Below are 13,398 nucleotides of genomic sequence, written 5' to 3' on the forward strand. Positions count from 1 at the left end.
GGCCAATTACAGATCAGCTGGGACAACCGAATTCCACGGTCCTGTGCGCAGTTCAAGTAGTAACGGCTTTCGGGTTGACCAAGGGTTGTTGTGCGTTAACGACGGAGAAGCGACGGAGGCAGTTGTGTTGAAGAAATGTGGTACAGGATTATCTACAAGACCAAGCAGTGACGTCGCCCAGCCAGAGACAATGGACGTCTGTCTACATATTTCATTTTTTAGAGTAGGATGATGTATATTTGTTTAGCTAGGATGTATTCTTTTCGTTAATAAAGTTGTCGCACACAGCTAGCTTGCTTTAGCAGTGTTGCAAAAACTTTATTTTCGGGGAGAAGGGGAGATGTAACACTATAAAAGTGTTTGGTTTAGGTTAATACATACATAGAGTACATGAGTCACAGACAAGGATCGGAGAGGCGCCAGTTGTCTGCCTGAGATCTCACACCTCTAACCGTTAACGACCCCAAGTGACCTGAGGTCAGATCATGAGAATTTCACCTTGCTTCCGCTAAGCGTATAATTGGAGCCGGGTAGCCTTCAAACATGCCGACGTTTAAGGAGTGGCTTGGTAGTGCCGGAGGCTATCTACTTGTGGGCGGAGTTAGCTACTAGGTTCCCCAATATAAACTCGGAGAGCTATCGAGCATTAAGCAATAGGAGACCGGCCAGCGGAGCAGAGCAGAGGCCAGCCGTCGAGATAGGCCGTCACCAGACGGGGGGTGACGCTGCCTGAAAATTGCAGACCCCCCCCCCCCCCTCTCTATTCAACTTAGACTCAGTCCTCGGTGAGTGAACATTTAGGTGACTTGGTCGTGTTTACATATGTTGTGTGATGATCAGGGGCAGTCAAGTTGTAGGGTTCTCGAATTCTTGGATGATGACTCACTTTGCATATTAAACTGGAACATTTTAATTGAATTGCTAAATTATGATACTTCATGTGAAATATAATTATGAATTTATTATTTAAATTGTGTTTAACTTTGTTCCCTAGAGATTTTGAGTTGAGATGAGAAAGCCTCTGTAGTTACTGGTTTCATGGTTTAGAATGAGTACATGATAAAGATGGGACCATACTAATAATGATCTCTTGATAACATCTTTTGAGAATTATGTGATACAGGCAAGTTCCATTCCTTGTCTTGTATGTAATGATCATGAATGGATGGTGGCAGCATTTCGTCTTCTACTATCTACTCTTCTCCTTCTACCTATCTACACCTCTCCCTCCACCCCTCTCTAAACTCTCACTTTCAACTAATGACCCTCCTCGCCCCTCCTACCTCTCTGCCTCTCACCCCAAACCCTCACTAATTACTTCACTATTCATTTCTTTCCTTTCGTTTTCTCTTATACGTTTGTGGCAATGATTCTGTATTCTAGAGTTCTCTCTAGAGTTTCGGGTAACTGATCCAGTTACGGCGCCTTGTAGTCTTAGCACCTAGGTAGTCAAATACCTAGGTTACAAGGTGTTGAACGAGAGAGGTTGCCTTAGGAACTCTGGGAGTGCTCTTAGAATAGTTAGCTAACTGAGGACGGGATAACGGACTAGAGAGAGCTGTTGCCCCCGGCCTCGTTAGTTAACTGGGGGGGTGGAATAATGGACAAGATAGAGCTATTTCCCCCACCCCCCGTTACATGGAGACCATCATATATTAAACATTACAAGATTGTAGTGCCTTAGCTCAATGGATTCTCCCATTACCTCTGTCCATGCTCGACAATCGGGTGGGCTGGTTATGGGTTTGGAGATCAGGTTACATTTCACATAGATTGCACATCCCCTGGATTGTCCATTGACCAATGGAAGGAAGAAGCCTCAATACCCTGAGATTTTAGGTTGTAATCCTGCTCGAAGCAAGCTCCGCTGTACTATCAGGACGTCTTTGTCTTTGGTAATGCTATGCATTGCAAGTGTTGTAATTTTGTGCACAGCCCTTGTGCATTCCATTGCAGAATCTTTAGTCCTCTAGGTTGTTCGAACTTGTTGATATTACCATGGTATAAATGGAGTCTGATGAACACGCCATCGAAGTTGAAACTGGAGATGAGGATCTTGGTGTACCTGAAAATGACTCATCAATTTCGCTCTAAGACGTACTGGACCCTACCTATTTTTCAGGAGTGTCTCCTGCCCTGCGTTCTTGAAGGTGAGGCTATTGTTTTTTCGAATTTCTTGAGCTTGTGCTCATTTGTCTTTCGAGTCTCTGTGGTTGGCTTGATACCGTGTATCGACAGCAAACTATTGACCAGTTCCGTGACCAAGGTATATGCCGGAGGGTGTCCAGTTGTCCTAGAGCGCTATTTACTGTTGAACTGGTTTGGGGCCTATTTACTCGTTGCCCTGAGTGTACTTACTGGATGCAATGGGCGGGCGACTACGTTGAACTATTTTCTTGTGACCCCCAGCTATCCGGTTGTCCTGGACGAAGGCCTTCACTGGTAAAAGTCTGATTGATGAAGATTAAGCCACCCAAGAGGTGGCACGGGCATGAATAGCCCATAAGTGGTGGCCCTTTTGAGCCATTAATAGTATCAAGAGCTGATACTGGAGATCTGTGGAGGTGCGAGTGCACCTTGTGTGACGGGAGATGTCTCCCGTGGTACAAGTCTGTTGTTGTTGTTTAAGATTCGCTACTCAGAACGATAAGTTCCAGTAGCACGGGCTATGGTGAGCCCGTAAGTGGAGGCTCTTTGGAGCCATTATCTGTATCAGTGGCTGATCTAGAGATGTGGCGATGGATGGGGGGTCTTCATGATGGTTTTCAGCCTGGAGGGCTGGCTATACCAGTTATGGGGCTGGTGGGGTTAGTGTAGACCTCTAAGTTTTCCGTTTTTTCTTTGCCTGCGACTTTGGCTGAGCAGTGCTGTCGTTAGAGTTTGGTGACGTGGCCTCCATGAGGAAGTCTTGAACCGTGTCGTATTTGTGATGCGGCAGTGGAGCTCCTACTTCCTCGTCTGAGGAGTCCGTAACCTCCGTAGTGGACGTTTTTGTCTTTCGCCTCGCAGCCTTAGGTAGGTTTAGGTGTCGTTGATTGGTGGTTGTAGCTATTTCAGGAGCGCTGGTGGTGCTGTTATCGTTTGTAGACAGCACGTCTGCTAGCGCGGCTGCTGAGATAGTGATGGTAGGAGTGTTGGGAGCTGGAGAAGGAATTACCTCTGTTTGTGTCGCCCGGGTCATGGGTGGTTCTGGAGTCGGTGTTGAAGTTGACCACCTGGTCGTCCTGGTGGTAGTCTCCGGATTGGTAGAGGAGGCAGTGAGATTTACGCTAGTGGCTATGATGGGGGCCAGGCCATTGTCTATGTATAATGCGTTTAGTTCACTGACAAAGCGCTGGTTGTCTGGTCCTGCAAGCCTTTCCGCTAGTTTAAGAAGACCAGGGATAATGCCTGCACGTGATGCAGGGGGCTGTGAAGGAGCCTGTAGGACCTTGTGGACCTTGGGTCCCCAATGAGAAGGCTGTGTCGCCTGCTGGGAGGAGCCACATGTTGGTCGGACCGGAAAGTCTTCTGGTCGACTAGTGAGAGCTAAGGTGGTGAGTTGAACGCTTGGGGCTCTGGTCGAGGAGGTAGACGAGTTGTTTCTTTTGGCTTCAACCTGGGCCTTTATGATTTCCTGTCTGCGGGGGCAGCGGTAGGAAATTGCGGGGTGATTGCCATCACAGAGCAAGCAGTGATGGACTGTTGCCTTGCATATGGAGTAGTGATGGTCCAGTGCGCACAGGCTGCACTTCTGGACAGGGTGCTGACACTTGTTGGTCAGGTGGGAGAGCTCGTAGCACTTAAAGCACTGCTGGATCTCATGGTATCGTTCCTTTTTTATTTGGTGGGGTGGTATTTTTAGGCCGAAGCAGTAGAATCCTTGTGTGGCAGCCTGGGTGGCCGCAGCTATGGTGGTGAACGTAATCTTCATTGATGTTTTGTCGGTGTTGCAGAACTCTAGGTTGAATACCGACAGGTTTGGATTTTCGTCCTCGATATTGCTTATGATATGATGTTGAGGTCGCTCAACGATCCACCGGCTGGTCCTGCTGGTAAAAACAGTTCTTCCGGCCAGGAACTGACGTGGGAAGTGAGGATGTAGGTAGTGCTCTTCGCAAAGAATGGCATCGTTAGTAAGGAGTTTTTCTAGCTCCTCTTCACATGAAAAGTAGAGCACGATATCTTCACCTTCCTGACTAATGTCAGCGGGTTTGAGGTCAGTTACGTCCTTCAGGACCTTTAAAGTATTGCTTCTCCCGATAGCATGACCGTCAAGTGGAGTAGCTCTGACCTTAAGACGTTTGGGTCGCATTGTGACCACACTGCGCCTTGTGATGTGTTGGCGGGAGATGTCTCTCCCGTCCTGTGTCGGTACAAGTCTGTTGTTGTGGTGAATATATTGGCAGGAAAGAAGGGTGTGAAACACTGTCTTTGCTTACAAACATAAGAGAAAACTTCAGAAGGCCCAATGACCCTAACATGTGAGTTTCAGGAATCAACAACACTTATGACATAATAATGTGGCATTAATGAAATATTAATGAGATAATAATGAGATATTAACAAGATATTAATGAGATAATTTTGAGATTTTAAGAAGATAATATTGAGATAACTGTGTATTAATGATCTTACTCAAATCGTTTTTTATTGATCAATACAAAATGAATACAAATTATACAAACCATTACTAATGTTCATTTTATATAGTTTTGTGATCTGTATTAAAACAGATTCAGAAATGATTCTGTCGAAAATGATTTTACAATTCATTATTAAAGAAGATCTTTCCCAATCAATTTGGTGAGAAATTTCTGACAAATGAGCAAACAGAGCATTTGTTAATTTGCTAATTATTATAGAATATGTATGCTGTAAAATTCTAAATGTCAAATCTTTGGATATTTGAACTACATAAACCTATTACAGCCTTTACTATATATTTTATTAATGACACAGCAGTCACTACGAGGTGTGTTTCTAACTAATAATTGACCAACAGTATTTTCATAATTAAACAATACGTGTACATCAAAAAGTTCCAAGGCCTTAGCGATATTTTTAAATCCATAATAATATGATAAACGTAACACATGTTGTTGGCGAAATTTTTTCACTGCATATATTATTATAATACAAGCAGTACCCGGCCACAGCAACCTTCCCTTTCTCCCCACCATTCTGCCTTCACCCGTCCCCGCGTCCTCCCCACCATTCTCCACTCCACAATCCCCTCTTCCTTCCCACCGTGCCCCACTCCCCTGTCCCTTTGTCCTACCCACCGTTCTCGATTCCCCCATCCCCTTGTCCCCACCATCCCAGACTTCCCTGTCCCCTCGTCCTTCCCTACCATTACCCTCCCCCTTGTCCCTTCGTCTGCCCCACCATCTCTCACTTCCATCCCCTCGTCATCCCCACCATTCCCCACTCCCTCGTCCGATGCCTTCCAAATAGTCTGATTTTCTCTTCGGAAAATTGGGAACATGAAGTGAACTGATGTTCCCATCACTGAATTATAAGGAAAACAGTAAAAAAAAAAAATGAAAAAAAATATACTATACTCACGAAATGAACGGCATGGTAAACAATACCGCTCAATTCCAACGCAATTCACACAAAATAATTAAATCAAAACGAAAATTAATCAAAATCTATGAAAATTCAATTTATCAATGAAATCAGAAACATTGCAATGGAAGTGTAACATTTAGTATAGCATGTGTCGTGTTCTTACGTGCAACAGATGGAGCTGTTTTTCAAGAAAAGCATAGTTTTACCTGTCACAGGTGTGGCATCTATACTTACGATATTAATAGAATGGTAAAACACACATCTCAATTCCAACACAATGTCACACACAAAAATTAAATAAAAAATAAAGTAAATAGAAATTTATGTAAATAAAATTTATCAATGCAATTGGAAACAAAGAAATGGAATTTGTGACATATTTATTATAGCGTGCATGTTGCTATTATGTGCAACAGATGGCGCTGTTTTTCAAAAACGAATGGTTTTACCTGTCAGAAGGTGGCATCTATATAGTAGGTATATAAATAGACGCGCCTATTCAAATGCAACGTTGTGTCAAAATTTCAAAGCAATCGTTGAAGAACTTTCGGTGATTAACGGTTATGCACAAACGAGCATTTCCATTTTTATTTAAATAGATGTACGAGATACTTGCATCGACAAACTTCCAAATAAACTTAGTGTCTGAATTCCCAGTGCATAGGTTCGAATCTTCTTCACGGCTCCTGTGGAATTTCTAATTGATATATCGCGTTACTATGATTTCTCTGTTAAGGAGATATTAATAGGTATTAAATTTAAGAACACATAATAGAACACGAAACAATGGGTATAAATGAAATGATTTAAAATTTAGGAAAGACCTGAGTAAATACTGGTTCAATAACGGGGTTGTTGACTGGTGGAACCAATTGCCACGTAACATAATAAATATAGGATCCCTTGATTGTTTCAATCATAGGTTAGACATATATATGAATAAGTTCAGGCGGATATAGATAGGAGCTGCCTCGAATGGCCAATAGGCCTTCTACAGTTTCATTATTCTTAAGTTCTAATGCAAAGTCCTATGTGCTAACAGGCAGAATAACTTTCGTTATTTCCAATATAATTCTTTCCTGAGTGTTTCTTTTCTAACACTAATAATCACGAATTACTGTCCTAGGTATATTATGTTAAGTTAGGATACGTTAAGTTAGGATATGTTTGATAAAATATCTATGTTATTTTTCACTCAAATAACAACAAATTGCAATAACATAATTTAATGAAAACTACATTATTTCAAAGGATTTTTTGTTGAAAAATTAAATAATTAAACAAAGTTCAGCTTGTTTGGCAACTCTGCCTATAAGGTACGACTGTAACACCCATGACCCCTCCCCCCCAGAGCTCACACCCAGGGAAGCCTTCTCCAAGAGGTCTGCCCAGATGGCCTCTGGATCGTCTTGCAGAGATAATTAATATATTCCTGGCTAATCTTAGTCAGCAAGTTTCAAGTAGGTGATATTTAATCATGATAATCTTGACTAACATTTTAGGGGGGGATTATAACTCCCAGAGATCTGTGTAAACACCTGGGAATTACACCTTACGGCCAGGTCAGAGGTCAGCCACACTCCTGTAATTAATAATGCCTCTCCTTGAAGAGGTGTATGGTGGTTGTCAAACATCTTAATGGTAAATTCTTGAGTGTGCACGTGTGGGCAGACCTCTTTCAAGGCTCAATGTAGTTTGGCAACAGCAAATCTCCCCCCCCCCTTTCTCCAGCTAATAGGAGGTATGGTAGTTTTGGGGGCGTGTATATATGCCCCTGTAGTGGAGTTAGAGGGACAGCGACTGCTGGAGGAACAGGGGCAGTGTGGGCCACGGGCCATCAAGCGAGGCTCAGGAGACAGACTCACCCAGGTGGTGGATCAGGACATGTGTGTGATGTTTCATATTGTCCATGTAAGATTTCTGAACATTTGCCGGTGTTAGAATAGGGACTTAAAGTTGGTGAACTATCATATTTTATTCTCAATAAATTCATGTTAATCTCTCAATCAGTGTCAATTAAATGGAACCTTTCAAACTCCTCTGTGTATAGTTTTGTTAACAACCGGCCCGTAGTTAATGGCAATTAAATAAAGGACTCTCCAAGTCAAGCAATGTTTCTTGCCTCAATGTTTGATATAGCTAATGGACAGGCAGGATGGTGGCAGCGTAGTAAATTAAATTGTTCCCTGTGTAGCATTTCCTTGGAAGGGTACCTTTGGTACCTGCAGTAATTATCAGTGGCACACCATATGTCAGTTTATATTACGTTAAATTTAAATAACCAGTGTTCAATACCTAACATTCTTTAGGCTTTACCTTTTTCAATTTTTTCAAAATGTTACTAAATACAACCAGTAGGAAGTGTTACTCAGTATACATTTGCATTAATCAGTGTCGTCTAGGATACCATATATTAAGTTTAGTGTTACAATATAAAATAAGTGTTACACGACAGCTACACTGTTACTGTCCCTCGCCACTGTTAAAATCAGAATCAAGGAACTGATTGCTAAGCTTGCAATTAAGATAGCCAGAGACCCACATTACAATGATATTGCAAAGTAAAAATTTAGTTCTGTGTTACTTACAGGAGGAAACAGCAGAAGAAAAATGGTACCACAGATCAGTCTGCTACCTTGAAGAACTTCATCTGCTTGAGCAAGCCCGTGATCTCCTGCCTGTAGAGAGGTTACTTTCCTGGGAGGATGACCCATGCAGGCTTATCATCAATGAGATGACAACGAATAAGTCCAACCACAAGACATGAGGCACAGTTATCATGAGGAAATTTATATAAAAGCCGGATATGAATCAGATTAAATGTACACTGATGGGTTATCTAATCCTGCCTATGGCAGAGCTGGAGCAGCATTCACTGTAATTAGGAATAATGACTTTCAAACGGAAATGGCGAATTCACACATTGAGAACGAGGCCTCTTCATCGCAAGCAGAGCTGACTGCCATTGTTATGGCATTAAGATTCCTTGTATCTCTACTGTAGTGTCTACTAAGCTCGTTATGGCAGGAATCACACAATATTGTTCTCGTGTAACTCTCAGTTATCAACTTTAAAGTTATTTAACAGGCAACAATTCTTAGTGATAACTCCTGATTTTTTTTATATAATACATTTCGGTTATTTCTGGGAACATCCCACAATAAAGTATTAAGACTATAAGATATTAACGACTCAAATATAGTAAATACACTTAGTAAGACGGTAAGATAGTAAAGACACAAAGAAAATAAGATAGTATGACTCTAAGTAAAGACATTAATACAGTAAGATAGTAAGACACTAAGTAAAGACAGTAAGACATTAAGAAATTAAGATAGTAAAATACTAAGAGAGTAATGAGTGTTAGATAGTAAAGACTGAAAGATGTAGGATAGTAAAAACACTAACATAGTAAGATATTAGGAAATTAAGCTAGTAAGACTCTAAGACAATAAAGTGAGTAAGATAGTAAAGACAGTAAAGACAGTAAGATAGTAAAGGCAGAAGAAAGTATAGAAAGTAAGATAATAAAAACTTGAACAGAGTAAGATACATAAGATAGTAAGATAGAAAAGAGAGTAAGATAGTAGAGACAGTAAGATAGAAAGTCAAGACATAAAGATAGTAAGAAAGTCATGATAGAAAGATAATATAGCTAGTATGACAGTAACATAATAAAGTTAGTAAGATAGAAAAGACTAAAATAGTAAAACATCTCACAACTTGGTGAGTAGAGGAAGGTGTGATGCACCAGCTCAGTGCTCTTGGTCCAGTCACCAGCAGTCAGAGCCATCACCAAGATTATATCCTTGGGTCACCAGCAGCCAGAGCCATCACCAAGATTATATCCTTGGGTCACCAGCAGCCAGAGCCATCACCAAGATTATATCCTTGGGTCACCAGCAGCCGGAGCCATCACCAAGATTATATCCTTGGGTCACCAGCAGTCAGAGCCATCACCAAGATTATATCCTTGGGTCACCAGCAGTCAGAGCCATCACCAAGATTATATCCTTGGATCACCCGCAGTCAGAGCCATCACCAAGATTATATCCTTGGGTCACCAGCAGCCAGAGCCATCACCAAGATTATATCCTTGGATCACCCGCAGTCAGAGCCATCACCAAGATTATATCCTTGGGTCACCAGCAGCCGGAGCCATCACCAAGATTATATCCTTGGGTCACCAGCAGCCGGAGCCATCACCAAGATTATATCCTTGGGTCACCAGCAGCCGGAGCCATCACCAAGATTATATCCTTGGGTCACCAGCAGCCGGAGCCATCACCAAGATTATATCCTTGGGTCACCAGCAGCCGGAGCCATCACCAAGATTATATCCTTGGGTCACCAGCAGCCGGAGCCATCACCAAGATTATATCCTTGGGTCACCAGCAGCCGGAGCCATCACCAAGATTATATCCTTGGGTCACCAGCAGCCAGAGCCGTCACCAAGATTATATCCTTGGGTCACCAGCAGCCAGAGCCATCACCAAGATTATATCCTTGGGTCACCAACAGCCAGAGCCATCACCAAGATTATATCCTTGGGTCACCAGCAGCCAGAGCCATCACCAAGATTATATCCTTGGGTCACCAGCAGCCAGAGCCATCACCAAGATTATATCCTTGCGTCACCAGCAGCTTCTCTCTCTATAATACTCCCACATTTATTCCTTGCTAAACTCTTGGTAAACTTTTGGTAAACTCATCCATGTTAAGGAAATAAATATATAATTGTTCTCATTTTCTCAAACAAGTGAAGCTGAACAAACTTCAAAACAGCCGAATCCGGGTGGGCTCGAACCACCAACCTTTCGGTTAACAGCCGAACGCGTTAACCAATTGTGCCACGAAGGGTTAGGTTAAACCAGGGTTTGTGTGTTTGTTAACTCTGCTTGTACTCACCTAGATGTGCGTGCGGGGGTTGAGCTCTGGCTCATTGGTCTTGGTTCTCAACTGTCAATCAACTGGTGTACAGATTCCTGAGCCTATTGGGCTCTATCATATGTACACTTGAAACTGTGTATAGAGTCAGCCTCCACCACATCACTACCTAATGTATTCCACCTGTTAACTACTCTGACACTGAAAAAGTTTGTTCTAGTTTGTGTGTGTTTACGCGTTCCACATTTAGTTTGTCGTGTCCTCCTTGTTAGTCACAGTTTGTCTGGCAGAAAAGTCTCCCCTTATTTCTCTATTATATCTACCCAACCAGTTGTGTTGGACGGTAGAGCAACGGTCTCGCTTCATTCAGGTCTGCGTTCAATCCCCCGACCGTCCAAGTGTTTGGGCACCATTCCTTTCCCCCATCCCATCCAAAATCCTTAATTCTGACCTCTTCCAGGCTATATTGTCGTAATGGCTTGGCGCATTACCCTGATAATTCCCTCCCTCTCTCAATCATGTCTGCTTATGAAAATATAAACAATGTTTGCCCCTACAACCTGCTCAATGATTTCATTCCATATCCTTCCATATACAAGTTCTCTATTCACCTTCAGTGTGTAAGTGATTAATAACACATTAGTTTCAATAGAAGAGTCATGAGCTGCCAATGAGCGTCCTCTAGGATCCTCAGCATCTCCAGGTTGAGACCATTCATCCAGCGTGTTTCTTCCTTGGTTCCATGGGTTGTTATAGCCGGGGGGGGGGGGGGGGGAGGGTTGTAGAGATAAGCTCCCACAGCCTGTAAAGTGCCCGTGATGGCGTGCGTCTCAAATAGTTCTGATAACCAAGTCCAGCTCCTGGTCTGCACGTGTGGCTTAGCGTCTAGGCCTGGCGGAACTGCTTCCAGAAACAGGAGAATGGGCGAAGGCGGGTCTCTGGCGCCTTAAAACCAGTTCCTTTGAGCAGATGGGACTCGTTAGCCTGGGAAGGCAGCTCATCTAGGGGAAGGAAAATCCCAAATTCAGACCTCTGCTGTCTTGCGGCTAAACTCACTTATGGGAAAGGCTTCGGGAGTCAACCCTGAGGAAAAATCCGGAGTTGAAGTCCCTAAGGCAGTTTGCAGCTGTTTACAGCTACATTCTGGCAACTCTTGCGACGACACTGGTGCCAAGCGTATCGGCGCCTGCCCTTCCCTTGGATCACATTGGTGGCGTGGAGAGGATGGATCTGCTACATGGGCAACAACCGGTTCTCTGTAATTACTGCCCAGGCCTGTGCCCTGGAGGGGACACTCCAGCATTACCTTGGCAATGGCTCAACACAGGAAGCGACAGTTACCAGTGATAAGCCTATCACTCAATTAGCATAGATCTGTGAGGGGCCAGGGGTTGCTTCCGTCGGTGGGAGAAATCATCCGATTTCATGGGACAGCTACTGCCCGCCTCAAGCTGGGCAGCCCCCAGCCAATAAGGTGCTGTCCCACCACGGTCTGCCTGTTCCACTTGGTGCATGGGGCTTAGGCCACAATCCAATAAGCGGATCGTCAACCATGCAAAAGAAAACAAACATAGAGTCACTCAGCAGGAGACACGTCAGCCTGCGACCGGCAGCATACGAGAGAATGACTTTACATTCTTCTGGCAGGGCAAACCTCCAGAAGAGGAGGGGAGCATGGCGTTGCCTTTGCTATTAGGAACAGGTTGTTAGGGTCCATAGTACCGCCCACGGAGGGGTCTGCAAGGATCATCAAACTTCACCTTCATACAGCAGCAGCAAGAATGGTCAGCCTCATCAACGCCTATGCACCAATAATGACCTCCTCTACCGAAGAGAAGGACGAGTTATATGATGACCTCGGCCTAACTCTCAGAGACATGCGTCAACAAGAGAGCGTCTTCCTCCTAGGACACATTAATGCAAGAGTTGGTTCTGATCACAGCTCTTGGCCTTCCTTCCTGGGCCAGTTTGTATTTGGGAAGATGAATGAGAGTGGGCAGCACCTCCTGGAGTTCTGCTGTCGTCATGATCTCTGCATCAACAATTCCTTCTTCGACACCAAGCCCAAGTATAAGTTTTCCTGGAGACACCCTAGGTCTAAGCATTGTCACCAACTCGACCTGGTAGTCTAAGTAGTCTAAGTAGGTAGGCGTAGTAGTCTAAGAAACGTCAAACTGACCCGCTGCTTCCAGAGCGCAGATTGTGACACCGACAACTCTCTCGTCGTTTGCAGAGTAAATTTCCAGCCCCGGAAAATCCACAGATTAAAGAAGGAGAGAAGACCAAGCATTAACGTAAACAAGACCCGTGACCTTCTCAAGGTTGAGGAATTCACTGCTGTGCTGGTAAATGACCTTCCTGTACCACCCTGCGATAACGCAAGTGAGAGGTGGTTACATCTCAGGAGCGCTATTTTCAACAATGCCTTTTCCACCTTCGGTAAAAGGCAGAACCAGTCAGCAGATTGGTTCCAGTCCAGTGAAGAGGAACTGTTACACCTCGTAGAGGAAAAGAAACGAGCTCTCTCATCCTACAAGAACCTGCCCTCAGAAAGGAACCTAAAGGTCCTCCGTACTGCACGCAATAGAGTTCAACAAACTGCGAGGCGCTGTGCTAACGATCACTGGCATTGGCTTTCCAGCATCCAGACCGCGACTATTGTCGGCAACATAAGAGGCATATATCAAACAGGCAACAGGCCCTACACAAAACAGGATGGCTCCTCTGAAGTCAGTCACTGGAGAGATCATTAAAGACCGTGATCAAGAAATGAATCGGTAGGTGGAACATTACTCCAAACTCTATTCCAGATAAAACATGGTCAGCGTAGAGGCTCTGGATGCAATCAAGTGCCTGCCCATCATGGAAGAACTTGATCTTGAACCGACTGTGGAAGATGTTGAGAAAGCAGTGGATTCACTTTCCTCAGGGAAGGCCCCAGGAGACGAACGGATTCCG

General features: G+C 43.9%; 1 protein-coding gene across 1 annotated transcript; it reads left to right on the forward strand.

Moving 5' to 3' along the window:
• The first annotated feature begins 12,221 nt into the window (after positions 1–12,221).
• Positions 12,222–13,193, forward strand: LOC138368017 (uncharacterized). Its single transcript, XM_069330311.1, has 2 exons — positions 12,222–12,508; positions 12,674–13,193. Exons 1-2 carry the CDS (start codon positions 12,222–12,224, stop codon positions 13,191–13,193), a joined length of 807 nt encoding a protein of 268 aa, XP_069186412.1.
• The last annotated feature ends 205 nt before the right edge of the window (positions 13,194–13,398 follow it).

The sequence above is a fragment of the Procambarus clarkii genome, chromosome 24 (genome assembly GCF_040958095.1).
Source record: "Procambarus clarkii isolate CNS0578487 chromosome 24, FALCON_Pclarkii_2.0, whole genome shotgun sequence".
In the NCBI taxonomy this organism is placed as follows: Eukaryota; Metazoa; Arthropoda; class Malacostraca; order Decapoda; family Cambaridae; genus Procambarus; species Procambarus clarkii.

Excerpts from the sequence above, each read along its gene's own strand:
- LOC138368017 (XM_069330311.1), top strand. The coding sequence starts at position 12,222 with ATGGTCAGCCTCATCAACGCCTATGCACCAATAATGACCTCCTCTACC. Across the intron at positions 12,509-12,673 it reads TTCTTCGACACCAAGCCCAA|AGTAAATTTCCAGCCCCGGA; the intron begins GTATAAGTTTTC and ends CGTCGTTTGCAG.